This window comes from Rana temporaria, assembly GCF_905171775.1.
Source record: "Rana temporaria chromosome 13 unlocalized genomic scaffold, aRanTem1.1 chr13a, whole genome shotgun sequence".
In the NCBI taxonomy this organism is placed as follows: Eukaryota; Metazoa; Chordata; class Amphibia; order Anura; family Ranidae; genus Rana; species Rana temporaria.
The window spans coordinates 79,574-106,508 of record NW_024404494.1 but is presented as its reverse complement, the minus strand read 5'-3'; the positions used below and the strand labels follow the sequence as shown (position 1 = coordinate 106,508).

Sequence of the window (26,935 nt, the reverse complement as noted above, 5' to 3'; positions counted from 1 at the left end):
CCACCCCAAAGCACCTCCCCCATGTTGATGAGGACAAGGGCCCCTTCACAACAATCCTGGTCGTTGATTGTCGGGGTCTGCAGGTGGGGGGCTTATCCACCCTATGTGAATGAGTATGAGATACATCGTACCCCTACCCATTCACCTGGGGAAACAAAGTGTCAAAAATAAAGCAAACTACACATGTTTTTAAAGTTATTTATTGGACAGCTCCGGGGCTCTCTTCTGACTCCAGGGGTCTCTTCCTTGTTCTATGTGCTCTCCGCCTCTTCTCTGGTTCGCCTCCTGCTGTCTTCTGCCGAGTTTTTCTGCTCTTTTGCCCACACTTTTGCTAGCTCTTGCCCGATCTTCTCCGTAATCTTCCCTCTTCTCTTCCGACGTTGACACAACGCTCTCTCCCACTGTAATGCCGTGCTGTGTAATACCTGGTGACCCAACCCCTTATGAAGTCACCGTACCATCATGCCCCGGACAGTGATGTCATAAAGGGGCAGGGTCACTGGATGACATTGTAATAGTTCTGTTAACCGCAAAGGGTTTAATATGGATTCTACTGCTGTTCCAAATTAAAAGTTCAGATCACCATGCATGGCTAGGAATAACTCACTGACACGACCGTCTCAGTTGAACTACACCGTTATATCTGCTTTATTGCAGACAATACAAACTTCTACATACAGCATGATACGTCACTATTATGTTAATGTGAACTAGAAAGCGCATCTAATTGGCCGAGATACAAGAAGAATACAAGATAAGGTGTCGATCTTAGCCGGCCCTCTGATGTGTCTTCACCTCTGCATTCCTAAAGCTGTGTGGGAGAGGGGGGTATCCGCCATCTTTGGTCTTCTCCAGTGTTTCTCGATGGGAGGGGTATTATTAGAAGCGGATTTGAGTAAGGAAGGATTACAGCAGTGGCATACATGAAAAAGCAATATAGACATTATAGTATAATAAAGATGCATAGAGAATAGACATTTTATAATTTATCATTATGATCATTGCATTCCTTCACAACATCACCCCGTGATCCCGCCCCATGCCTATATAAATCGTTGCGCACCGTGCATACGGCATTACAGCAGGGGAGAGCGTTGTGTCAACATCGGAAGAAGAGAAGAGGGAAGAAGACGACAGGGAAGACCAGCAACCGCTAGCAAAAGAGCGGGCAAAAGAAAAGAAGAACCTGGCAGAAGATGACCGGATAGCGGGAGGAGAACCGGAGAGCACAGAGAAGAAGTCGGAAGGGACCCCTGAGCTGCCTAATAAATTACTTAAAAACCTATGTTGTGTGTTTTTTTGTATACAATGTACCCCCATACTCATTCACATAGGGTGGGGGCCAGGATCTGGGGGCCCCCTTATTAAAGGGGGCTCCCAGATTCCGATAAGCCCCCACCCGCAGACCCCGACAACCAACGACCAGGGTTGTCGGGAAGCAGTCCTTGCCCTCATCAACATGGGGGGAGCATGTGGCCTGGTATGGTTCAGGAGGGGGGCGCTCGCTTATCCCCACCCCCTTTACTGACCAGCCGGGCTGCATGCTCAGATAAGGGTCTGGTATGGATTTTGGGGGGACCCACACACCATTTTTTCAGCGTAGGGGGTTCCCCTTAAAATCCATACCAGACCAAAAGGCCTGGTATGCTCTTAAGAGGGGGAACCCAAGCCGTTTTTTTATTTAAAATTTGGCGTGGAGTTCCCCCTCAATATTCATACCAAACACAGTGCCAGGTATTGTCAGGGATCAAAGTCGGGTCCCTGTTTATTAAAGTCAGACGCATGCCGGACTTCAAGTAGCAGGGCAAATTTGGATCCAAAGTAGTATGACTGTCATGTCGTACCAGTGTGAACCCGGCCTAAGGCTGTGAATACATAAGTATCACAGCCTCCTCCCATGTCCATAAGTATCACAGACTCCTCCCATGTACATAAGTATCACAGCCTCCTCCCATGTCCATAAGTATCACAGACTCCTCCCATGTACATAAGTATCACAGACTCCTCCCACGTACATAAGTATCACAGACTCCTCCCACGTACATAAGTATCACAGTCTTTGCCATGACACTCAGAATTGAGCTCAGGTGCCTCCTGTTTCCACTGATCATTCTTGAGAAGTTTCTACAACTTGATTGGAGTCCACCTGTGTTAAACTCAGTTGATTGAACATGATTTGAAAAGGCACATGCCTGTCTATATAAGGTCCCACAGGTAACAGTGCATGTCAGAGCACAAACCAAGCCATGAAGTCCAAGAAATTGTTTGTAGACCTCGGAGACCGGATCGTATGGAGGCACAGATCGGGGGAAGGGTACAGAAACATTTCTGCAGCATTAAAGGTTCCAATGAGCACAGTGGCCTCCATACAAACCCTTCCCTATATCTCCCCATTCCCAGCACAAATGCCCCCTCAGCACAAACCCTTCCCTCCATCTCCCCCCCAGCACAAATCCTCCCTCCCAGCAAAAATCATCCCATATCCCCCTTCCAGCACAAATCTTGCCCCAAACCCTCCTTGCACAAATTCTCTTACCTCCCCAAAGCCCCCTCTCAGCACAAACCTCCTCAATCAGCTCAGACCCTCCCCTCCATCTTCCCCTTCCCAGCACAAATCCCCCCTCTTAGCTCTAATCCCCCCTCAGCACAAACCCTTCCCTCCATCTCCCCCTTCCCAGCACAAATGCCCTCTCAGCACAAACCCTTCCCTACTTCTTCCCCTTCCCAGCACACATCTCCCCTCTTTCAGCACAAACCCTTCCCCCCACCCCCCATCAGCTCAGAACCTCCCATTTATGACATGAGTTCGAACATTGGCCGTTCGCCGAATAGCGAACAATTTGGGGTAATCGCGGCAAATTCGAAAGCCGCGGAACACCCTCTAAGGCCCAGTACACACGAGAGGATTTATCCGCGGAAACGGTCCGGAGGACCGTTTCCGCGGATAAATCCTCTGGCGTATTTTGATCTGATGGTTGTACTAACCATCAGATCAAAATCCGCGCGGAATTCCCTCCGCGGTGACGTGTCGCGCCGTCGCCGCGATGATGACGCGGCGACGTGCGCGACGCTGTAATATAAGGACTTCCATGCATGCGTCGAATCATTACGACGCATGCGAGGGAGGGAATCGGACGGATTGATCCGGTGAGTCTGTACAGACCATCGGATCAATCCGCTGGACTGGATTCCAGCGGATCGATTTCTTAGCATGCTAAGAAATTTTTATCCGCTGGAAATCCATCGGCCCGAAAAATATCCGCGGATAAATATCCGCTGGGTTGTACACACCAGTGGATCTATCCGCTGAAAGTGATCCGCGGATAAATTCCAGCGGATAGATCCTCTCGTGTGTACTGGGCCTAAAAGTCTATGGGAGAAATCTAAAGTGCTAATTTTAAAGATTAATATGCAAGTTATTGTCATAAAAAGTGTTTGAGGACCCGGGTCCTGCCCCAGGGGACATGTATCAATGCAAAAAAAGTTTTAAAAACTGATTTTTTTTCGGGAGCAGTGATTTTAATAATGCTTAAAGTGAAACAATAAAAGTGAAATATTCCTTTAAATTTCTTACCTTGGGGGTGTCTAGAGTATGCCTGTAAAGTGGCGCATGTTTTTCCTGTGTTTATAAAAGTCATTTAAAACTACTTGCGGCTATAATGAATTGTTGAGTCCCGGCAATACAGACAAAGTATTATTAAAATCACTGCTCCCGAAATAACGGCCTTTATAAAAACTTTTTTTTTGCATTGATACATGTCCCCTGGGGCAGGACCCGGGTCCCCAAACACTTTTTATGACAATAACTTGCATATTAGCCTTTAAAATGAACACTTTATATTTTTCACATTCGTGTCCCATAGGCTTTAACGTGTTTGCGTGTTCGAATGAATTTTTTGCCTGTTTGCATGTTCTGCTGTGAACCGAACTGGGGGGGGGGGGGGTAGTTCGGCTCATCCCTACTTGTAATAGAAAAAAGCATGACAGGAGCTCTTAAAAATTAGCTCTGGGGTCAAAAAGGGGTCAAAAATATCACATATTTACACAAACATGCAATAACAAAAAAAAGTAGTTTAAAAAAATATCGGGGGCCCCCTCCCGCCCCCCGATAAAAGTGATCTTGCAGCGATTTCCTCCCGCTAAAGAAGAGGATACCGGGGTTATGCTGCCATAACAACGACGATACTCCTCTTGTACCACCGTATAATGACAGCGGGTGCTCCGTAAATGGTTAAGCAGGATCCTTCATTTCATCATCTCATTGAACATTTGTGTTTTTATTGAGGACTTTATGAACTTTTGGGATTTTGTAGTTATTTATATATATATATTTTTTTATATCATTCACTTAATCGAGGGGTGATAATTTGTGATATGTGTTTTTGTTTAGCGTCTTACTTTAATTTTTTGATTTATAAACTCTTGAAATATGTTAAATTATCAGCGTATCAATTTAATCAAAACTTTTTCAATAAAAATATTGGCTAACACAAAGATTATTGTCCATGGATTTATGAGTGTGAATTGTTCCAGCTGCTTAGAAGAAGAAAGCAGGTTCTAGACCGATATTAGGGGATTAAATGACAGCAAATTGCACCATTATCAAAGTTTCAAAGTGTTCTTCAGCCATCCACAATCCGGACTGGGATAATCCAGCAGAACAGATCCTTGTATTCAGCATCTTTCAGATTCCATAGAATATCCAGCACCACCTGTGTGTAACATAATGACAGCTTAAAGTGACAATAAAGTCTTTTTACTTGTACCTACAGGTGAGCCTATAATAAGTTAAGATGATTATGATAAAATAAGATGATTTGATAAAGGACCATGCCTGAAACTCATTATCAGGACCACAGCCTGCTGACAGCTTTCCATCTGCTCTACAACTGCACCTTTGTTCCATCCCAAGCCTTGTTGTGGTGAGTCGGTCCAACATCGCGCTGTGTTGGTGACGTCACATTCAGTGTACCACCCAACCACACCAGCTGAAGCACCTGGCAGTTTGGAGTCCGGTCCATTGGGAGCTTCTCCACATCACTGATCCTTAAGGGTTCTACCAGTGGTCTGTCATCCCTTCCATTGGGTGGATGCCCATACGACATCTTGCACCTACACACCTTTTGGTCGCCCCAATGCTGTATCCTGGTGTAGGCAAACAAAGCCCAGGCCTAGGGCAGCATGGAAAGAGTCCCCGCCGGCTTGCGCTACACTGTTAGTGTAATGCAAGCTGCTTCTAATTTTGACTGTCCTATCATCCTGGACCACAAACCTTCCTCACTGTGCTCTGTGTTTTCTGCTGCACCATTGGCATGGTTATATCTTCTTAGTTCTCTCCATAAAATTATCAGAAATTTGTGCTTAAAGTAGAACTATAGGCAACACTTTTTTATTTTATTTCGGATAGAATAAGGGAGGGTTATAGCCCCTGTCAGTTTATTTTTTACCATCCCTGTCCCGTTGCAGAGATTTCCCTTCACTTCCTGCCCCATAGCCAAACAGGAAGTGAGAGGAAATCTATACACCACTAAAGCACAAAATCTAAATACACCACTGGGTCGCCCCCAGCACCGGCCTTGTTATGCCGGAGTCAGCCTGCCATGGTTTGGGTGGGATTGAAGTTCAATGCCTACCGTTCCATGTGACACTCCGGCTGCTAGGCTGGTGAGAGAGGCCTATCCAGGTGCACTATACCAACTCTGGCTAGAGTGGCTATGAAAGTTTATCGCTAGAAGCAGGATTGTTTCCAAACCAAGTTATACGCCTGAACCTATTTATTATCTCTTCTACCTCTTCAGCTACTACTATTTTAACTATTTTACCCAGTTGGGTAAACAAGCACAGAAAAATACATCTAAAGTGTGGACATTGCAGTTCTTCTCAGCTCTCATCGTGTACCCTAGACGGCGGAGAAATAGAGGTAACATGCCACCCAAAACAAACCAGCAGCTCCTTCGGAGGAAGTGCTAGATATATGCAGAGAAGATATCCACCAACAGTGACCATTCAGTGCCCTGTACTTATTGCCAGGACCACCTTCCAATTCTTTTATATGGCACAATTAGAGCCCCCTCCATGTACCCAGAGATGTGTACCATCCCATGTACTGTCTGCATTTCATGGGGTGCCACCACTTAAGAAGCTTAATAAAGGGAACCTGTCATATCAGAAATTTGGGCACTACCATTGTTTGCTTCTTCTAGACCTCGCTTGTTACCCAGCCATCACCTTCATGCTCCAGCTTCTTAAACTTAAGGGTCAATCACTTAGTCCTTGTACACACGATCAGTCCAAACTGATGAAAACGGACTGAAGGACCATTTCATCAGTCCAAACTGACCGTGTGTGGGCCCCATCAGTCCGTTATCCTTCAGTCCAGAAATGTAGAACTTGCTTTAACCACTTTAGCCCCGGGCCTGTTTTTCAGAGTCGGTGTTTACGAGACAAAACCATTTTTTTTTGCTAGAAAATTACTTAAAACCCCCAAACATTATATATTTTTTTTTTTCTAACACCCTAGAGAATAAAATGGAAGTCATTGCAATACTTTTTGTCACACCGTATTTGCGCAGCGGTCTTACAAGCGCACTTTTTTTTGAAAAAAATCACTTTTTTAAATGAAAAAATAAGACAACAATAAATTTGGCCCAATTTTTTTATATATTGTGAAAGATAATGTTACGCCGAGTAAAATGATACCCAACATGTCACGCTTAAAAATTTCGCCCGCTCGTGGCATGGCGTCAAACTTTTACCCTTAAAAATCTTGATAGGCGACGTTTAAAAAATTCTACAGGTTGCATTTTTTGAGTTACAGAGTAGGCCTAGGGCTAAAATTAATGCTCTCGCTCTAACGATCGCGGCGATACCTCACTTGTGTGGTTTGAATACCGTTTTCATATGTCGGCGCTACTCGCGTATACGTTCGCTTCTACGCGCGAGCTCGTCGGGACGGGGCGCTTTAAAACATTTTTTTTTTTGCTTTTCGCATTTATTTTTATTTATTTTACAATTTTTAACACTGAAAAAAAAAAAAAAAAAAAAATTATCACTTTTATTCCTATTACAAGGAATGTAAACATCCCTTGTAATAGAAAAAAGCATGACAGGTCCTCTTAAATATGAGATCTGGGGTCAAAAAGACCTCAGATCTCATATTTAGGCTTAAATGCAAAAAAAAAAAAAAAAATTTGGAAATGTCATTTTTTCAAATGACAAAAAAAAAAATGTTTCTTTAAGACGCTGGGCGGGACTGACGTTTTGACGTCACTTCCGCCCAGCGGAGCTATGGGGACGGGCGAAGGAGATTTTTCCTTCAGTCTCGTCCCCGCTCACCATCCGGATGGTCGCGATCTCCTCCGCCGCTACCGACGGCTCCGGTAAGCGGCGGAGGGCGCGGAACAGCGGCGGGAGGGGGGGGGGGCCCCTCTCCCGCCACCGATAACGGCGATCTCGCGGCGGATTCGCCGCGGAGACCGCCATTATCGTTAACACGGCCGCCCACAGAAGAGATGAATATCTCGATTGTGGCAGCAGCTGCTACCGTTACCGAGATATTCATCTCTAAAGTGATGACGTATAACGACGGTGGGCGGTCGGCAAGTAGTTAAAATTGAACTAATGGACTGGTAACTGATAGGTCAAAACTGATGGTTAGTACGCAAAAGCATCGGTTCCAAACCCGTGCATGCTCAGAATCAAGTCGACGCATGCTTGGAAGCATTGAACTTCGTTTTTTTCAGCACGTCGTTGTGTTTTACGTCACCGCGTTGGACTCGATCGGTTTTTGAACTGATGGTGTGTAGGCACATCAGACCATCAGCCTTCGGACCGTTCTCATCGGATGGACTGATCGTGTGTACAGGGCCTTAGAAGATGATGCCCAGATAAAGAGTGAAGTAGTGATTCTGTACAGCCAGCATCATCAGGGGCAGGCATGTATGCCCACCCTCATCTCTACAAATACTGTAGTCTGTATGGTGGGTCAGTGCAGGTTCACAGATATAGTCTCTTGGTGCCCATGTTGGGACAATCTAAACCAATGCAAATAATGGCTTTCTAATGTGGGCATTTTATAGCAAGTTTGGAATCTACAGCGGGATTTTGAAGCAGTTTGCAGGAATACTCCTCAGTGCCAAATTCACAGCATCACTTTTTCCAAATCCCAGGTGGGGTATGGACAGAATCCATCCATTAATGTAGCACAAACACAATTCTACTTACTTTGGGGTACTCAGCCTTGATGGGCAACTCAGAGAGGTAGTTGTAGGTTGCACCTTCCTTCAGGGGGCAGACCACTCCACTCTTACACCCGTCTGCTTCTGGCAGAGGGATAGGTAAACCAATGCCTAGCACCAAACCGTAAGCTGAAGCCTTGCAGTATGGAGTTACCTCACCTGGCAGATGAGACAGACATGGTCACTAAGTTGTGGAAACAACACCTCTACACACATCATATCCCTAGAGAACCTTTACACACAACACTCATACAGTGGATGTTCGCACAAACACACACCCCTGCATCACCTCTACACACACCATGACCCATACAGTGTCTGCATCCCCCCCAAAAAATGCAGTAACACCAACCTTTTTTTTTTTATCAAATATTTTTACTCAGAACAAAAATAAAATAAGTATTACAAGAGAGTGCAAGGTTTAGGAGTGCATTTTGCAAAGAACGCAGGTTTCATCAGTGCAATACACTCAGAATGCAGTGTTAAGGTGTGTGTTGTGCTCAGAATGCAGGGTTAAGGTGTGTGTTGTGCTCAGAATGCAGGGTTAAGGTGTGTGTTGTGCTCAGAATGCAGGGTTAAGGTGTGTGTTGTGCTCAGAATGCAGGGTTAAGGTGTGTGTTGTGCTCAGAATGCAGGGTTAAAAGTCTGGGTTTTTTCTTTTTTGCTAATCATAAAGTCAGGTCCATAAATATTGGCACATCGACGCAATTCTAGTCTTTTACACCACCTGGATTTGAAATGAAAGGAACAAGATGTGCTTTACCTGCAGACTTTCAGCTTTAATTTGAGGGAATTTACATCCAAATCAGGTGAACGGTGTAGGAATCACAACAGTTTGTAGATGTGCCTCTCACTTTTTAAGGGACCAAAAGTAATGGGACAGATTAACAATCATAAATCAAACATCCACTTTTTTAATACTTGGTTGCAAATCCTTTGCAGTCAATTACAGCCTGAAGTGTGGAACGCGATGAAGTCACTAGACGCTGGGTTTTATCCCTGGTGATGCTCTTCCAGGCCTCTACTGCAACTGTCTTCAGTCCCTGCTTGTTCTTGGGGCATTTTCCCTTCAGTTTTGTCTTCAGCAAGTGAAATGCTCAATCGGATTCAGGTCATGTGATTGATTTGGCCATTGCATAACATTCTACTTCTTTCCCTTAAAAAACTCTTTGGTTGCTTTCGCAGTATGCTTCAGGACATTGTCCATCTGCACTGTGAAGCACCGTCCAATAAGTTCTGAAGCATTTGGCTGAATATGAGCCGATAATAATATTCCCAAATTCATCCTGCTGCTTTTGTCAGCAGTCACATCATCAATAAATACAAGAGAAGCAGTTCCATTGGCAGCCATACATGCCCACGTCATGACACTACCACCACCATGCTTCACAGATGAGGTGGTATGCTTTGGATCATGAGCAGTTCCTTTCCTTCTCCATACTCTTCTCTTCCCATCACTCTGGTACAAGTTGATCTTTTGGTCTCATCTGTCCATAGGATGTTCTTCCAGAACTGTGAAGGCTTTTTTAGATGTTGTTTGGCAAACTCTAATCTGGCCTTCCTGTTTTTGAGGCTCACCAATGGTTTCCATCTTGTGGTGACCCCTCTGCATTCACTCTGGTGAAGTCTTCTCTTGATTGGTGACTTTGACACACATACACCTCCCTCCTGGAGAGTGTTCTTCATCTGGCCAACTGTTGTGAAGGGTATTTTCTTCACCAGGAAAAGAATTCTTCGGTCATCCACCACAGTTGTTTTCCGTGGTCTTCCGGGTCTTTTGGTGTTGCTGAGCTCACCGGTGTGTTCTTTCTTTTTAAGGATGTTTCAAACAGTTGATTTGGCCACACCTAAAGTTTTTGCTATGTCTCTGATGGGTTTGTTTTGTTTTTTCAGCCTAATGATGGCTTGCTTCACTGATAGTGACAGCTCTTTGGATCTCATATTGAGAGTTGACAGCAACAGATTCCAAATGCAAATAGCACACTTGAAATTTACTCTGGACCTTGTATCTGCTCCGTGTAAATGGGATAATGAGGGAATAACACACACCTGGCCATGGAACAGCTGAGCAGCCAATTGTCACATTATTTTTGGTCCCTAAAAAAGTGGGAGGCACATATACAAACTGTTGTAATTCCTACACCGGTCACCTGATTTGGATGTAATTTCCCTCAAATTAAAGCTGAAAGTCTGCAGTTAAAGCAAATCTTGTTTGTTTTATTTCAAATCCATTGTGGTGGTGCATAGAGCCAAAAAGATTAGGATTGTGTAGATGTCCCAATATTTATGGACCTGACTGTACTTACCTCGGTGGATGGAGCATCAGACTGATGCTGCATCTATCCCCCGGCATCTCTGCACTGAGAACCGAGCCACCAAACATCACCGATGGCTCGGTTCTCACTCCAACCCGAGCAGAGCAATGCTGACTGTCTGTCAGCATCGCTTCTGCTCTACTTCTCAGCTCTCATCGGAGCGCTGAGCAGTGGAGGGGTGGGGAACGGCCGCCTCAGTGGCTTGCTGAGACTGCAATCAATCAGGGCAGATGGCGGATCCAGACTTGGAAGTCGGGATGACATGCTGCCCCGACTGATGGCAGTGGCGTCAGTGGAGAGACCGCTCTCCGCTGAAACCAGGTCACAGGAGTGCAAAACTAATTGAAAGCTTAGGCTGGACTTCTCCTTTAAGGAGTGTATTAGGAGTGCGTTGCGCTCAGAATGCAGGGTGAAAAGAGAAGTCTTTTTTTTCCTTTTTTGCGAATCATACTTACCTCAGTGGATGGAGCATCAGACTGATGCTGCATCTGTCCCCCTGGTGTCTCTGCACTGAGAACCGAGCCACCAAACACTGCCGATGGCTCGGTTCTCACTCCTCTCCGAGCAGAGCGATGCTGACTGTTAGTCAGCATCGCTTCTGCTCTACTTCTCAGCTCTCATTGGAGCGCTGAGCAGTGGAGGGGTGAGGAGCTGTCGTCTCAGTGGCTTGCTGAGACGTTGAGACTGCCATCAATCAGGGCAGCAGGCGGATCCAGACTTGGAAGTTGGGATGACGCGCTGCCCCGACTGATGGCATTGACCTCAGCGGAGAACGGACTTCAGACCATTTTCCACTGAAAAGGGGTCACAGGAGTGCAAAACAAATTGTACTCCTTTGACCCAGAGGAGTAGCCCAGCCTAAAAAGCTCAGGCTGGACTTCTCCTTTAAGGAGTGCATTACGCTCAGAATGCAGGGCTAAGGAGTGTAAATTTTTGTATTAGCAAGCTGGTGATTGGCTGCTTAGGACCACCCTGTGTCCTAGCAACCATTCACCAGGGGTTTAACATAAAAAGTTCATTTGGACAGCTCCTGTCACAGCTGAATTTCTCCCCCCTCTCTCTCCTTCCCATGCTACGGTAGGCTAGCGACGCTCGCATGGACACTGCCTGCTCTGTTCTCACCCCTGCTTCCTCATTGACGGGGGGAGAGTACCAATTTTCAAAAGGACAGCCATAGCAAAGCATCTTGGGACATGTAGTCCCAAAAACATTCGTCCCTATGTTAATCTCCTGGGGAAAGACTACAAACCCCAGCAGGCCGAGGGACAAGGAAATGAGAGACACCACAAGGCTGCCTGGGAGAAGGGGGGAGACCTCGAGGCAAGGGCAAAGACCAGACGCAAGTCTAGGGTGCTGCTGCTTCACTGTCAACGTGACCGCTTCCTTCGTCAACAACTCCATGGTCGAACGCAGGGATTGAAGACATTGGTGCCATAGGGATCATACTTTCACCCAGGACTTTATTTACTAAATAAGCGGGTCAATTTGACTTAAAGGTTCAATTATTGAACTGAACTAAATACAGTGTTTGTATGGTTCTTTGGGACTGTGGTGTCAGGGAATAAAAGGACGTCATCTGACATGAATCTGGTCATTCCTCTGCCCTCCTCCTGCCTGAACCCATAGAGCTCAATCCAAGCAGAGTTTGTTGGTTTAATACAGTGCCTTGAAAAAGTATTCATACCCTAGGAATGTTCCAAACGTAAATATATATTATTGGGATTTTATGTGATCGATCAACACAATAATTGTGAGGAGAAAGGAAAATGATAAATGGATTTCAAAATGTTTTACAAATAAATCTGTGAAAAGTGTGTGGGGTACATTTGTATGGCGCCCCCCGGAGTCAATACTTTGTAGAACCCCCTTTCTCTACAAGTCTTTTTGGGGATGTCTCTACCAGCTTTGCACATCTAGAGAGGGACATTTCTGCCCATTCTTCTTTGAAAAATATTGTAACGGTCAGGGGTTAACGCCGTTACGATATTCCATTCCACTAACCCAAGACAGCATCCGACACTCCACAATCCAGCAGACAGGACCCATTGGATTTCCCCCCCAGAAGAACGAGACACACACAGCTCTGTTCTCTGGTTCCAAACAGAATGACCTTTAATGGTAAACTCAGGTTTCTTATATACAGTTAGAAAGCATGCTGCAGGAATCAAAGGGACAATGACACACTCCACCCACAACATCACACAATGGGTGCCAACGAGCCCCCCTCAATCCACATCTTAGACAGACTTTCTGACTCCGCGATAAGCTATTCTTACCTGCTACACAATCCACATTACTTTAGTGAACATAAGTCAGACGTCTGACCTTTAGAGTGTGTTAACTCACAACACATATTATCATCAATAGAACTTTCACACAATACAGGGTTAGTTAGCATAGCACCATGAAATATCTTAGAAGCCAGGCTTAATTAACACAATAGACAATAGAATGCAATCTCAGCAAGCTTTTATCACTACAGCCAGGTAGCTGGAGGTGATTAACATCAATTAACATCTCAACAGTCTATGACCTGTTAACATCTCAACACTCTATTGACCTGTTGGGGTCAGAATGAACAACTTGTAATATTTCAAGATATCCTGCAATACATGAAGTATCATTACTGTCCCATCTCATGCAATCCATGATATCAGTTCTCAGTCATCCTATGCCCCTAGTGGACATAGGATGACCCTAGACCCAAGAGTCATGGGTGAAGCTGACTCAGGAGTACCCATAGGCGTGCGCAGCCTATTGCATTAGGGTGTGCACCCCAAAGCTCAAACACACGTGTGTGTGTATATATATATATATACACACACACATATACATATACATACATATACACACACACACACACACAACCTTATAAATAAATGTGAACAAACATTTTTAAAATGCATTAAAGCATTTTTATCAATGTTATCTTTATCAATGTTAAAAAATAAAAATAAAACACTTTATTTATTTTTTACTTATAAAACATTTAATTGTTTACACTAGTGGTTGAGGGGCAGGAAAACTCTGCAGCTGAGCCATTCTTTTACCACCCCTCAACCGCTACCACCTTTTAGCTGTAGAGGCAAATGCAGCAGCTGCAATTATACCCCTTATTGAATTCAGCAGGTGTAGCGTCCGTTGACTTTGACCCAGTCAAGTGAATGACAGCACTTTGCAAGCTCCCCGCAACTGTGTGCAGTGTGAAGTTCAAGGGGTTAAAGCAGGTGGTGTGGAGGCGATACAACACCTCCTTGCCACCTCTAAAATGCTCTATGAAGAGCGATTTGTTTGCGTATCGCTCTTCAGAAATCAAAGCATTTGTGAATGTGCCCCTACATATGTCACAGTTCCCCCCTCAAATCTGAGTCCTCCATTACATCAGAGTCCACAGCATTCCTCCTTACACCAGAATCAATAGTGTTACATCTTATCTCACAGTTTCCCCTTTTACATCAGAGTCCCCAGAGTTCCCCTTTAAAATGGGAAACCTGATGTAAAGAATGCTGTGGACTGTGGTGTAAAGGGGAACTGTCATATAAGGTGGTCTCAGGTCACTAGAGTCCCCAGCATTTCCTCTTATATCAGGATTTCCCCACTTTCATCAAATTCCCTCTTTATATACACTGTAAGGGGGGGCTCTGACACAAAAGGGAGCTCTTCAGACTGTGATGTAAAGGGGGGGGCGGCTCTGATGTGAGGGGGTCTCTGGTTACCACAGAGTCCACTGAGATCCCACTTACATCAGAGTTCCCTTTTTCCCCAGAGTCTGCAGAGTTCCCCTTTAAACCAGACAATAAGTATTTCTAGAAGGGGGAAGTGACGGCTGGTGCTCAAAATTTTTGGGGGGCGCGAACAAACTGAAAAGAAAACCCATCAAATTGAAGCCACTGTGCCCATCAAACGCAGCTACTGTGCCCATCAATTGCCGTCACAGTGACATCAAATGCAGCCACTGTGCCCATCAAACACAGCTACTGTGCCCATCAATTGCCGTCACGGTGCCATCAAGCGCAGCCACTGTGCCCATCAAACGCAGTCACTGTGCCATCAATTGCCGCCACTGTGCCCATCAAACACAGCCACTGTACCCATAAATTGTCGCTACTGTGCCCATCAAATGCTGCCAGTCTGCATCCCCCACCCAGCACTTACCTTGTCTCGTGTGGCAGAGGTGTCCTCCACGCTCCTCGATGTCTTCTCCCGTCCTCTGCTATTATTGGATGCCTGATAGGCCAGTACAACTGGCCCTGTTGTACCGGGCCCGGCCAGCAGAGGGGGCCCGGGCAACCTGAAGAGATGGCTAATTAATGTAAAAATTAAAAAAAATCCACCAGCCATGACCAAACATCGTCCGTCTGATGCCCACCAGGGACAGTGTCACCCATGCTGACAATGGCATAATGCCATTGGCAGCATGGGTGGCACTGTCTCTGCAGGCAGTACATGCGTTATGGCATTAGCGTCATGGGTGGTACTGTCTGCAGCACTTTACAGCATTGGCGGCATGGGTGAGAAAAATAAATATCACTTTTGGACAAACCTGCACTTTGTTTCAAGGCGGGGTCTGGGACGGGGCCATGGGTGGGGCTGAAGGAGGGGGCAGGACCAGGGGTGGAGCTGAAGGGGGGGCCCCATCAGGTAGGCTGTACGGGGCCCCATGATTTCTATCAGTGGCCCTGGTGGGAGTGGGCAGGACTTGCTTAGCTTAGAAAGATCAGGTGACATGACAAAATCAGGGGGTTAATCCAGCGCTGATGCTACTTCTACAGTTTCAGCTACAACATCCCTGACAGCAGGCATATTCAGCTATCAGGGATGCTGTAGCCGGAACTATAGAAGTAGCATCGGAAAATGCGGCCACCGGCCTGCTCAATCTGCGATCAGTGGCTGCACTCACAAGAGTTACACAGCCAATGAAATGATTGTCCCAATTGCAGAGTAGCAGCTCAGCCATTGTTATTAACCAGAGGTGCCGAAATAGAGAATCTGCTGGCAAAAAAGTCCTGGGGTGTGATGGATGTGCCTGGGCATTAGGGTGTGCCCCGGCACACCCCGTGCGCACGCCTATGACAGACACTGAGTTATTTCCCTGTCCACAGCTCTCAGTGCCTGTGATTGGCAGCGGTGATTGGCTGCGGCACTGCGCGCTGTCAGCGTCCAACGGGCTCGCCCGAGGTCACCCTTGCAGTGAAAGGCACGCGAGGATTTCTCATGGGATAAGATAAGTTTACAAATGTAACAGATATAAAGCGAATATTTAACTATATATAAAAAATAAAACTAGCTCATCCTTGCCCTGATCGGAGCTCAGGCGCCACAGAAGAGACAAGGGCAAAATACAAGTGGGGGCCAGAGAGAATGTAAAGAAAAAAAAATTGCTCATCCTTGCTCTGAGTGGAGATTGGGGGCCACAGAAGGCCAGATTTCTCAGGGGATAAAAAGAGAAAGGGCCAGATTCACAAAGAGTTACGCCGGCGTATAGGTAGATACGCCGACGTAACTCCGAATCTAAGCCCGTCGTATGTTTAAGTGTATTCTCAAACTGAGATACACTTAAACATGCCTAAGATACGACAGCCTGCGCCGTCGTATCTTAGGGTGCAATATTTACGCTGGCCGCTAGGTGGCAGTTCCATTGCGGTCGGCATTGAATATGCAAATGAGTCGTTACGCCGATTCACGAACGTACGCTTGCCCGTCGCAGTAAATTTACACCGTTTCCGTAAGAGATACGCGGAGTAAAGATAAACATGCCCCCTAGGTGGCGTATCCAATGTTAAGTATGGCCGTCGTTCCCGCGTCGCAATTTGAAAAGTCGTCCGTGAATGGGGCTGGACGCCATTTACGTTCACGTCAAAACCAATGACGTCCTTGCGACGTCATTTACCGCAATGCACGTCTGGAAATTTTAGGGACGGCGCATGCGCAGTACGTTCGGCGCGGGAACGTGCCTAATTTAAATGATCCACGCCCCCTACCCGGATCATTTGAATTAGGCGGGCTTGCGCCGGGGGATTTACGCTACACCGCCGCAACTTTACAGGCAAGTGCTGTGTGAATCAAGCACTTGCCCGTAAAACTTGCGGTGGCCTAACGTAAATGCGATACTTACGCCGCCGCAGATCTATGTGAATCTGGCCCAAAATTTATATTTTTTACAACCTGAGCTCATCCTTGCCCTGAGTGGAGATTGGGGGCCACAGAAGGCCAGATTTCTCAGGGGATAAAAAGAGAAAATATATATTTTTTACAACCTGAGCTCATCCTTACCCTGAGCGGAGCTCTGGGATTTGTTGGGGGCCAAAGAGGAGATATATATATATTCACCACACACAGCTGCAAAGGTAGGAGAATTATTTTTGGGCAATGTAATAATGCTCAGACGAACACACTTAAACCAAATTTTAATGATTCAAGGAATGTCGGGCAAAATGGTCGGCCCTTGCGCACGTTGACTTCATCAAATCTGGCCCTCTTTCAAAAAAGTTTGCACACCCCTGTTGTACTGTGCCTGTGTGCACTGCAGACCATGCACCATACAGCTCCTCTACACCCAGGGATGGACTGGGACAGAAATTTGGCCCTGGAATTCATCCAGACTGGCCCACTTTGACAGGTCTCTCCCATGGCGGCCGGACAACTCCCGCACCCATCCCCCCCCCCCCCCCACGGCCACCCAAGCCTCCTCTCCCCCTTCACTAGCCGTTCTACTTTATTAGAGTAGAACGGCTGGTACTGGTACTCTTATAGGCAGTACCAGCGGGGAAGCTAGACATTATTTCACCCGGGGCAAATAATCAGTTCGATGCTCCCCCTTATGGGACAAGATTAGGCAGAAGTGAGAAACTCCCAGGCCATAGCTGTTGAGTCAGCTGTCTGTCCCCTCCCCCATGCTCCTCTGTCGTCATCCCTGCTCCTCTGGTCCTCCCCCTGCTTCTTTGTTCCCCCCAGGTGAGCGCTGCAGGGAGGGAGAGACAGAGGAGCGGAGGGGGGCGGTGGTCCGCTTTCACTGAAGCCGGCCCACTGAGCCATCGGCCCACCGGGAAACTCCCTGTAGTCCCAATGGCCAGTCCATCCCTGTCTACACCCAACACACTCACCACTGGTGAAGGTGACATTGACGGTGAAGGTTCTGCCTCTTACTAGACGACATGGTTTCTTGGGACATGGAGACATGTCCACCGTCAGCAGCCTCCCCTTCTCTCTGCCTGCAATGATAAAACAGACAGTCAAAGGCCAGAAAAGCACTGAGATTATTATCTTGCATTAGTTGACACACATCCCATGCTCCATCCTCAATTCAGTCCGGCCGAGAGGAGGAGAAGACAATTTGCTGATACCATTTTATGACATCCATACCGACTCACCACAGTCATGGAAATCCAGCAGCTCCCCAACAGCGACAGCGAAGATGGTCAGTGCCGGCAGCAGTGCGATGTGACCCAGCGACATGGTGACAGCTGAGGAGAGACAATGTACAGTGAGGACAACAAGTTCTCTGCTTCTCCCCTATTCACAGCCTCTACTGCTTTCCCACCCAAGTGTGAGCTGTGAATGGAGTGAAGATATAAATTCCATCCTTACAGGAATTCATATTTCTCCCTTGGCATGTCCATCATCCCAATTAAACGGAGCATGGAGGAACCAAAGCAAACAGCCAATCACAATTCTCCAAGTTCCTTGCGGGGAATTCTGATTGTCTGCTGTAATTTGCTGTCAGAGGCGTAGCTTCAAGTTTGTGGGCCCTGATGCAGAAGTTGTCCTGGGGCCCCTTCCACTGCGCACCGAAATACTCCCACTGCACGCCAAGATACTCCCATTACGTCCCAAGATATTCCAACTGGCTAAAGCAGGGGTCTCAAAGTACCGGCCCGCGGGCCATTTGCGGCCCGCGGAACGGTTATAAATGGCCCGCAGGCAGGGCGGGGGGTGCCACGGAAGTGGGGGAGTAGATTTTATTCACATGCAGAGTAGCATGTGCCCCATGTACCCTGATTGTGCCGTCATGTGCCCCATGTACCCTGATTGTGCCCTCATGTTCCCCATGTACCCTGATGTGCCCCATGTACCCTGAGTGTGCCCTCATGTTCCCCATGTACCCTGATGTGCCCCATGTACCCTGATGTGCCCCATGTGCCCTGATTGTGCTACATGTGCCCTGATTGTGCCACATGTGCCCAATGTACCCTGATGTGCCCAATGTACCCTGATGTGCCCAATGTACCCTGATTGTGCCCTCATGTGCCTTAATGTGCCCCATGTGCTCTGATGTGCCCTAATTGTGCCCCATGTACCCTGATGTGGCCCATGTGCTCTGATGTGCCCCATGTACCCTGATGTGCCCCATGTACCCTGATGTGCTGGGCTCTGTACCCTGATGTGCTGGGCTCTGTACCCTGATGTGTGCTGTGCCCTGTACCCTGATGTGCGCTGTGCCCTGTACCCTGATGTGCTGTGCCCTGATGGTGAGTGGTCAGTGTGTAGTGTAGTGGTCAGTGCGGTGTGTAGTGGTCAGTGTGCAGTGTAGTGGTCATTGTGCAGTGTAGTGGTCAGTGGTCATCATGTAGTGTAGTGGTCAGTGTGTAGTGGTCATCATGTAGTGTAGTGGTCAGTGTGTAGTGGTCATCATGTAGTGTAGTGGTCAGTGTGTAGTGTGCCGTGTAGTGGTCAGTGTAGTGTGCAGTGTAGTGGTCAGTGTGTAGTGGTCATCATGTAGTGTAGTTGTCAGTGTGTAGTGTGCCGTGTAGTGGTCAGTGTAGTGTGCAGTGTAGTGGTCAGTGTGTAGTGTAGTGGTCAGTGTGTAGTGGTCAGTGTGCAGTGTAGTGGTCGGTGTGCAGTGTAGTGGTCAGGGTTAATAATGCGTTCACTGACACCAATACTGTTGTTTTTGAAGTTTGAAAGTTTGCATGCGGCCCCCCTTGGGATATACAATGTACAGTGAGGACAACAAGTTCTCTGCTTCTCCCCTATTCACAGCCTCTACTGCTTTCCCACCCAAGTGTGAGCTGTGAATGGAGTGAAGATATAAATTCCATCCTTACAGGAATTCATATTTCTCCCTTGGCATGTCCATCATCCCAATTAAACGGAGCATGGAGGAACCAAAGCAAACAGCCAATCACAATTCTCCAAGTTCCTTGCGGGGAATTCTGATTGTCTGCTGTAATTTGCTGTCAGAGGCGTAGCTTCAAGTTTGTGGGCCCTGATGCAGAAGTTGTCCTGGGGCCCCTTCCACTGCGCACCGAAATACTCCCACTGCACGCCAAGATACTCCCATTACGTCCCAAGATATTCCAACTGGCTAAAGCAGGGGTCTCAAAGTACCGGCCCGCGGGCCATTTGCGGCCCGCGGAACGGTTATAAATGGCCCGCAGGCAGGGCGGGGGGTGCCACGGAAGTGGGGGAGTAGATTTTATTCACATGCAGAGTAGCGCAGGAAGCGTCTGTAATAAGTTTACTTTTCTGTCATGTCACGCTGCGGCTGCTCCCCGCCCCCCCCGGCGGCCCCCCCTCTCTTCTCGTCCATCCCTATTTGCTTGTTATATCACCTGGGATGGACGAGAAGAGAGGGGGGGGGGCGCCGGGGGGGGGGGGGGGGGGGAGCAGCCGCAGGGTGACATGAGAGAGAAGTGAACTTATTACAGACGCTTCCTGCTTTACTTTGCATGTGAAGAAAACCACAAGTAAATGCTGACCTGTGCCCCATGTACTCTGATTGTGCCCTCATGTACCCCTCATGTGCCCCATGTACCCTCATGTGCCCCATGTACCCTGAGTGTGCCCTCATGTTCCCCATGTACCCTGAGTGTGCCCTCATGTTCCCCATGTACCCTGAGTGTGCCCTCATGTGCCCCATGTACCCTGATGTGCCCCATGTACCCCGATTGTGCCCTCGTGTGCCCCATGTACCCTGATTGTGCCCTAATGTACCCCTCATGTGCCCCATGTACCCTCATGTGCCCTGATTGTGCCCTCATGTGCCCTGATTGTGTCCTCATGTGCCCCATGTACCCTGAGTGTGCCATCATGTTCCCCATGTACCCCGAGTGTGCCCTCATGTTTCCCATGTACCCTGAGTGTGCCCTCATGTTCCCCATGTACCCTGAGTGTGCCCTCATGTTCCCCATGTACCCTGAGTGTGCCCTCATGTTCCCCATGTACCCTGAGTGTGCCCTCATGTTCCCCATGTACTCTGATGTGCCCCATGTACCCTGATGTGCCCCATGTACCCCGATTCTGCCCTCATGTTCCCCATGTACCCTGATGTGGCCCATGTGCTCTGATGCGCCCCATGTACCCTGATTGTGCCGTCATGTGCCCCATGTACCCTGATTGTGCCGTCATGTGCCCCATGTACCCTGATTGTGCCCTCATGTTCCCCATGTACCCTGATGTGCCCCATGTACCCTGAGTGTGCCCTCATGTTCCCCATGTACCCTGATGTGCCCCATGTACCCTGATGTGCCCCATGTGCCCTGATTGTGCTACATGTGCCCTGATTGTGCCACATGTGCCCAATGTACCCTGATGTGCCCAATGTACCCTGATGTGCCCAATGTACCCTGATTGTGCCCTCATGTGCCTTAATGTGCCCCATGTGCTCTGATGTGCCCTAATTGTGCCCCATGTACCCTGATGTGGCCCATGTGCTCTGATGTGCCCCATGTACCCTGATGTGCCCCATGTACCCTGATGTGCTGGGCTCTGTACCCTGATGTGCTGGGCTCTGTACCCTGATGTGTGCTGTGCCCTGTACCCTGATGTGCGCTGTGCCCTGTACCCTGATGTGCTGTGCCCTGATGGTGAGTGGTCAGTGTGTAGTGTAGTGGTCAGTGCGGTGTGTAGTGGTCAGTGTGCAGTGTAGTGGTCATTGTGCAGTGTAGTGGTCAGTGGTCATCATGTAGTGTAGTGGTCAGTGTGTAGTGGTCATCATGTAGTGTAGTGGTCAGTGTGTAGTGGTCATCATGTAGTGTAGTGGTCAGTGTGTAGTGTGCCGTGTAGTGGTCAGTGTAGTGTGCAGTGTAGTGGTCAGTGTGTAGTGGTCATCATGTAGTGTAGTTGTCAGTGTGTAGTGTGCCGTGTAGTGGTCAGTGTAGTGTGCAGTGTAGTGGTCAGTGTGTAGTGTAGTGGTCAGTGTGTAGTGGTCAGTGTGCAGTGTAGTGGTCGGTGTGCAGTGTAGTGGTCAGGGTTAATAATGCGTTCACTGACACCAATACTGTTGTTTTTGAAGTTTGAAAGTTTGCATGCGGCCCCCCTTGGGATATGAAAACTCGTCTTGTGGCCCTCAGGTAATTTGAGTTTGAGACCCCTGGGCTAAAGAGTTATTTATGTACATATTGAGAGGGTAATTCAAAATATTTTGTAGAAATGTAATCACATGACCTTGTCCTCTTCCCCCCCCAAAGGGTCTGTAGGTAGTGTGGGACAGAGTGGTCAGTCTCCGGTCATCCAGTGCCGCTACTCAGCGACCAAGTAACTCCCAAGTCCCTCCAGATAGCGAGGAACTTATATAGGGCAGGGGGCGGGGATTATCCAAAGGCGTGCAGGGATGCCAAATATGATCTCCATATGGAGAGGAGACCAGAAAGGCACCAAACCGCTGCAGACAACGCGGTGCACATGTGCCAGCCGCGTCATAGGCAGGGAACCGTGCCACACAGACACATCGTCACAGCGTGGGCTGCCAATCAAAAACCTATGGAGGTGCAATATCTCCCAATAACCCCTGCCAATCCCGCGCCAGCAACAGTGAACCGTGTCATGGACCAAGCCCACCCCCTTCACGGTGTATCAACGTGGCTGATGGACAATTCCACCAGCCAACCAAACTGAAGCCAGGGCCATCAATAGACTCCCTCGTTGATCCCTTAGGCCGTTTCCTTTTCCTCAAATTGAAAACAAACTCCTCTATTCTTACAGTGGCTAATGTGTATGGACCTAACCAAGACCAGGGGAGCTTCCTGTCCATGGTTCTGAACAAATTATTCTCATTCTAGGTGGAGACCTCAATGTGACCCTATCCCCGACCGTGGACACTTCTTCTGGTAAGTCTTCCAACCCCCACTCCACTCTCACACACATCAAATGGCTCATGCATTCTGCTCAACTGGTGGATGTCTGGCGAGTGCAGCGCCCATTTGAGAGAGATTACAGCTGTTACATCCAACTCTTATAGTCACATTGACTACTTCCTTGTCTCCCAATCCTTGTTAGATATTCCACTTAAAGCATCTCTTGGTAATATACTGTGGTCTGACCAGGGCGGGCGCTAGCGCAAGGCAACATGGGCACTTGCCTTATGGCGGCACCGCCGGCCCTGGGGGGGGGACGCCAAAAAAAAGCTCCCTGCTCGGGAAAAATTAAAACCCGTCCTTCGCCGCCTCCCGCACTATAGCCCCGGCGGCGCTGCGGCAGCACGGCACTTCACTAGGGCTCCTGGTGGTCTGTCTCCCGGCCTCTCTACTTGGCGCCGCCGTGCTGTAAACACAGCATCATTTCCCATACGGCCAATCACCACAGAGGCACAGCGCCTCCCACTCCGCCGCCTGCCAATCGCGCACAATCGAGCCTAGAAAAAAAACCGGTGGGAAAACATATTTTTTTCTAGGCTCGTTTGTGCGCGATTGGCGGGCGGCGGAGTGGGAGGCGCTGTGCCTCTGTGGTGATTGGCCGTATGGGAAATGATGATGTGTTTACAGCACGGCGGCGCCAAATTTGGTTTTCTACATCTGAAGCATCCAGCAGCAGGGTAAGCAGGGGAGAGAGAGAGACAGTGAGCAGTGCTGAGTAGAGAGCTCTTAGCTGCTGAAGCTAACGTAAGTAAACCAGCAGGTGATTGTCCTCTGTTCAGCGCTGCTCACTGTCTCTCCATATGCATGATTAATGTAGGAAGGGACAGAGCTGGGGGGGTGTCTGTGTAAATCTAAAGGGGTCTAGAGGTGCAGAGTGTTGCTGTGTAATGTAAAAGGGTCCAGAGGTGTGGTTCTGTGTAATGTAAAGGGGTCCAGAGGTGCAGTGTTATGTAATGTAAAGGGGTCCAGAGGTGCAAGGTGCTGTGTAATGTAAAGTGGTCCAGAGGTGCGGGGCTGTGTAATGTAAAGGGGCCCAGAGGTGCGGTGCTGTGTAATGTAAAGGGACCCAGAGGTGCGGTGCTGTGTAATGTAAAGGGGTCCAGAGGTGCGGTGCTGTGTAATGTAAAGGGGTCCAGAGGTGCGGTGCTGTGTAATGTAAAGGGGTCCAGGGGTGCAGGGTGCTGTGTAATGTAAAGGGGTCCAGAGGTGCAGGGTGCTGTGTAATGTAAAGGGTCCAGTGGTGCAGGGTGCTGTGTAATGTAAAGGGGCCCAGAGGTGCGGTGCTGTGTAATGTAAAGGGGTCCAGAGGTGCAGGGTGCTGTGTAATGTAAAGGGGTCCAGAGGTGCAGGGTGCTGTGTAATGTAAAGGGTCCAGTGGTGCAGGGTGCTGTGTAATGTAAAGGGGTCCAGTGATGCAGGGTGCTGTGTAATGTAAAGGGGTCCAGAGGTTCAGGGTGCTGTGTAATGTAAAGGGGTCCAGAGGTGCAGGGTGCTGTGTAATGTAAAGGGGTCCAGAGGTGCAGGGTGCTGTGTAATGTAAAGGGGTCCAGAGTGCTGTGTAATGTAAAGGGGTTTAGAGGTGCAGGGTGCTGTGTAATGTAAAGGGGTCCAGAGGTGCAGGGTGCTGTGTAATGTAAAGGGGTCCAGAGGTGCGGTGCTAGGTAATGTAAAGGGGTCCAGAGGTGCAGGGTGCTGTATAATGTAAAATGAGGTGAGGTTTCTGTGGAGGACAAGACAGAGAGGAGACTTGCAATTAGGGGAACTCCAAAGCCAGGCAGCGCAGCAGCACACTGCGGCATTGCGTGGTCGGCAGTAAAGCACCGCTATTTTAGTGGCACTTTACTGACGTTATTGCGGCGCTTTGCGTGCGTGCTTGGGGGGGGGGCGGCAAAATGCACCTTCGCCTGAGTTGGAAAAAATCCTTTCACCGGCCCTGGGTCTGACCATAACCCCGTACACTTAAGCCTGACAAAAAAGTAAAAAGTGCTTCCGCGCCACCACACAAATATAAAAGCTGAAGGTAAGAAAAACAAAATGATGCTTAACCACTTCCCGCCCGGCCTATGGCCGATTTACGTCTGGGAAGTGGTTACACAATCCTGACAGGACGTCCATGGACGTCCTGCAGGATTTCATGCCGCGCGCGCCCGTGGGGGCACGCAGCACGGCGATCGGTGGTGCGGTGTGTCAGTCTGACACCCTGCATCTCCGATCTCAGTAAAGAGCCTCCGGCGGAGGCTCTTTACCACGTGATCAGTCATGTCCAATCACGGCTGATCACGATGTAAACAGGAAGAGCCGTTGATGGCTCTTCCTCACTCGCGTCTGAGAGACGCGAGTAAAGGAGAGCCGATCGGCGGCTCTCCTGACAGGGGGGGTTCGCACTGATTGTTTATCAGTGCACCCCCCCCTCGGATCGCAACATGGACCACCAGGGAAGGGCAAATAAAAAAAAAAAGGCTGAAAAAAAAGATGCCAATCAGTGCCCACAAATGGGCACTGACTGGCAACATGGGAATCAGTGCTGCCCCACAGTGTCCATCAGTACCACCCCAGTGTCCATCAGTGCCACCCACAGTGTCCATCAGTGCCACCCCACAGTGCCCATCCATGCCCAGTGCCCACCTATCAGTGCCCATCTGTGCCACCCATAAGTATCCATCAGTGCCACCCATAAGTGCCGCCCATGAGTGCCCATCTGTGCCACGTATGAGTGCCCAGTGCCGCCCATGAGTGCCCATCAGTGCCGCCTATGTGTGCCCATCAGTGCCACCTATGTGTGCCCATCAGTGCCGCCTATGTGTGCCCATCAGTGCTGCATACCAGCGCCGCCAATCAGTGCCACCTCATCTGTGCCCGTCAGTGCCATCTCATCGGTGTCATCGGTGCCATATCAGTGCCCGTAATTGAAAGAGAAAACGTACTTATTTACAAAAAAATCACAGAAAAAAATAAAAAAAATGGACGCCAATTTTGTTTGGGTACAGTGTAGCATGACCGCGCAATTGCCATTCAAAGTGCGACAGGGCTGAAAGCTGAAAATTGGCTTGGGCGGGAAGGTGCGTAAGTGCCTGGTATGGAAGGGGTTAATCTGAATAAGTAAATAAATGATTATATACCTCAAAGTGGATGTGATAAAAATTGATCAGCGCATAAATTAAATAGATCTATAGTGGATGAATAAATTATACTAAAAGTCATGTATAAACTAGTGGTCAAATGCCAAAAAATAACAAAAATTAATTATGGCAAAAAATATAGGCAAGAAATATATATATATATATAAACATAATTGTGTAAAGTGTAGCAATGTGCAAAAAAAAAACGCATGGGATGAATGGTAAGACAAAAAAGTCCCAAACAGTGGATAATGAATGTCCTTGTGTAGACAAGTATCAAACAAACAAATATGTCTTCACAGTCTTCTTGTGTGGCTCTTCTATAAGTTGTGCTCACAGAGCGCTTACCTTATGGCAGGTATGTAACGGCTTGTATGGATGAAAATATATCCAGGGATGGTTCCACTGCGTTAGTCCCCAGCTGCTGTCTGTCACTGTGGATGGTTTCACAGGATCTCTCCTCGGTGTGTGCCAAAGTATAAAGCAAAAAGACATCCCATCGTGAAGTAAATCATTAACCACTTCCAGACCTGCGCACGACGATGTACGTCCTTTTTTTAAAGATTGATATCTCGGTAACGGCAGCAGCTGCTGCCACAACCGAGGTATCGATCTTTAGTGTGCGCGGTCTGGTACACGATAACGGCGGTCTCCGCCGCGAGATCGCCGTTATCGGTGGAGGGAGAGGGGGCCCCCCCTCCCGCCGCTCTCCCGCGCCCTCCGCCGCTTACCGGAGCCGTCGGTAGCGGCGGAGGAGATCGGGACTGTTCGGCAGCTGAGATTGAAGGAAAAATCTCCTTCGCCCGTCCCCATAGCTCTGCTGGGCGGAAGTGACGTCAAAACGTCAGTCCCGCCCAGCCTCTTAGGCCCTGTACTCACGACCGAACATGTCTGCTGAAAATGGTCCGCGGACCAGTTTCAGCAGACATGTTTGGCCGTGTGTAGGCCCGAGCGGACCATTTTCGGGCGGACCGGACAGGTTTCCAGCGAACAACTGTTTCCTGGACATGCTTTAAAACAGTCCGCTGGAAACCTGTCCGCCCGGACATGTACGGTCATCTGTACAGACCTACCGTACATGTCCGGCCGCCCGCCATCCCTCGCATGCGTCGAATGACTTCGACGCATGCGTGGAAGCCTTTTAAAGGCAGGCCCGCCCACGTCGCCGCGTCATCGCCGCGGCGACCGCG

The 26,935-nt window shown here is 48.4% G+C and overlaps 1 protein-coding gene across 3 annotated transcripts; it reads right to left on the bottom strand.

Moving 5' to 3' along the window:
* Positions 1 to 4,428: 4,428 nt before the first annotated feature.
* LOC120921993 (NPC intracellular cholesterol transporter 2-like) lies at positions 4,429 to 26,213 on the bottom strand. Of its 3 annotated transcripts, none has more exons than XM_040334522.1 (5): positions 26,094 to 26,213; positions 17,923 to 18,015; positions 17,656 to 17,763; positions 8,224 to 8,396; positions 4,429 to 4,712 (listed from the first exon to the last, which is right to left on the bottom strand). In XM_040334522.1, exons 2-5 carry the CDS (start codon positions 18,005 to 18,007, stop codon positions 4,623 to 4,625), a joined length of 456 nt encoding a protein of 151 aa, XP_040190456.1. In that variant the 5' UTR covers positions 18,008 to 18,015; positions 26,094 to 26,213; the 3' UTR covers positions 4,429 to 4,622. The 3 variants fall into 3 exon arrangements, with proteins under 3 accessions (XP_040190456.1, XP_040190457.1, XP_040190455.1); XM_040334523.1 differs by lacking the exon at positions 26,094 to 26,213 and adding an exon at positions 20,014 to 20,042; XM_040334521.1 differs by lacking the exon at positions 26,094 to 26,213 and adding an exon at positions 18,140 to 18,516.
* Positions 26,214 to 26,935: the final 722 nt, after the last annotated feature.

What these genes read in the sequence shown, in the direction of transcription:
- LOC120921993 (XM_040334521.1), bottom strand. An exon ending in GCTGGATTTCCATGACTGTG is followed by an intron (nt 17,764 to 17,922) that starts GTGAGTCGGTAT and finishes TTATCATTGCAG; the next exon opens with GCAGAGAGAAGGGGAGGCTG. An exon ending in TCAAGGCTGAGTACCCCAAA is followed by an intron (nt 4,713 to 8,223) that starts GTAAGTAGAATT and finishes TGTTACACACAG; the next exon opens with GTGGTGCTGGATATTCTATG.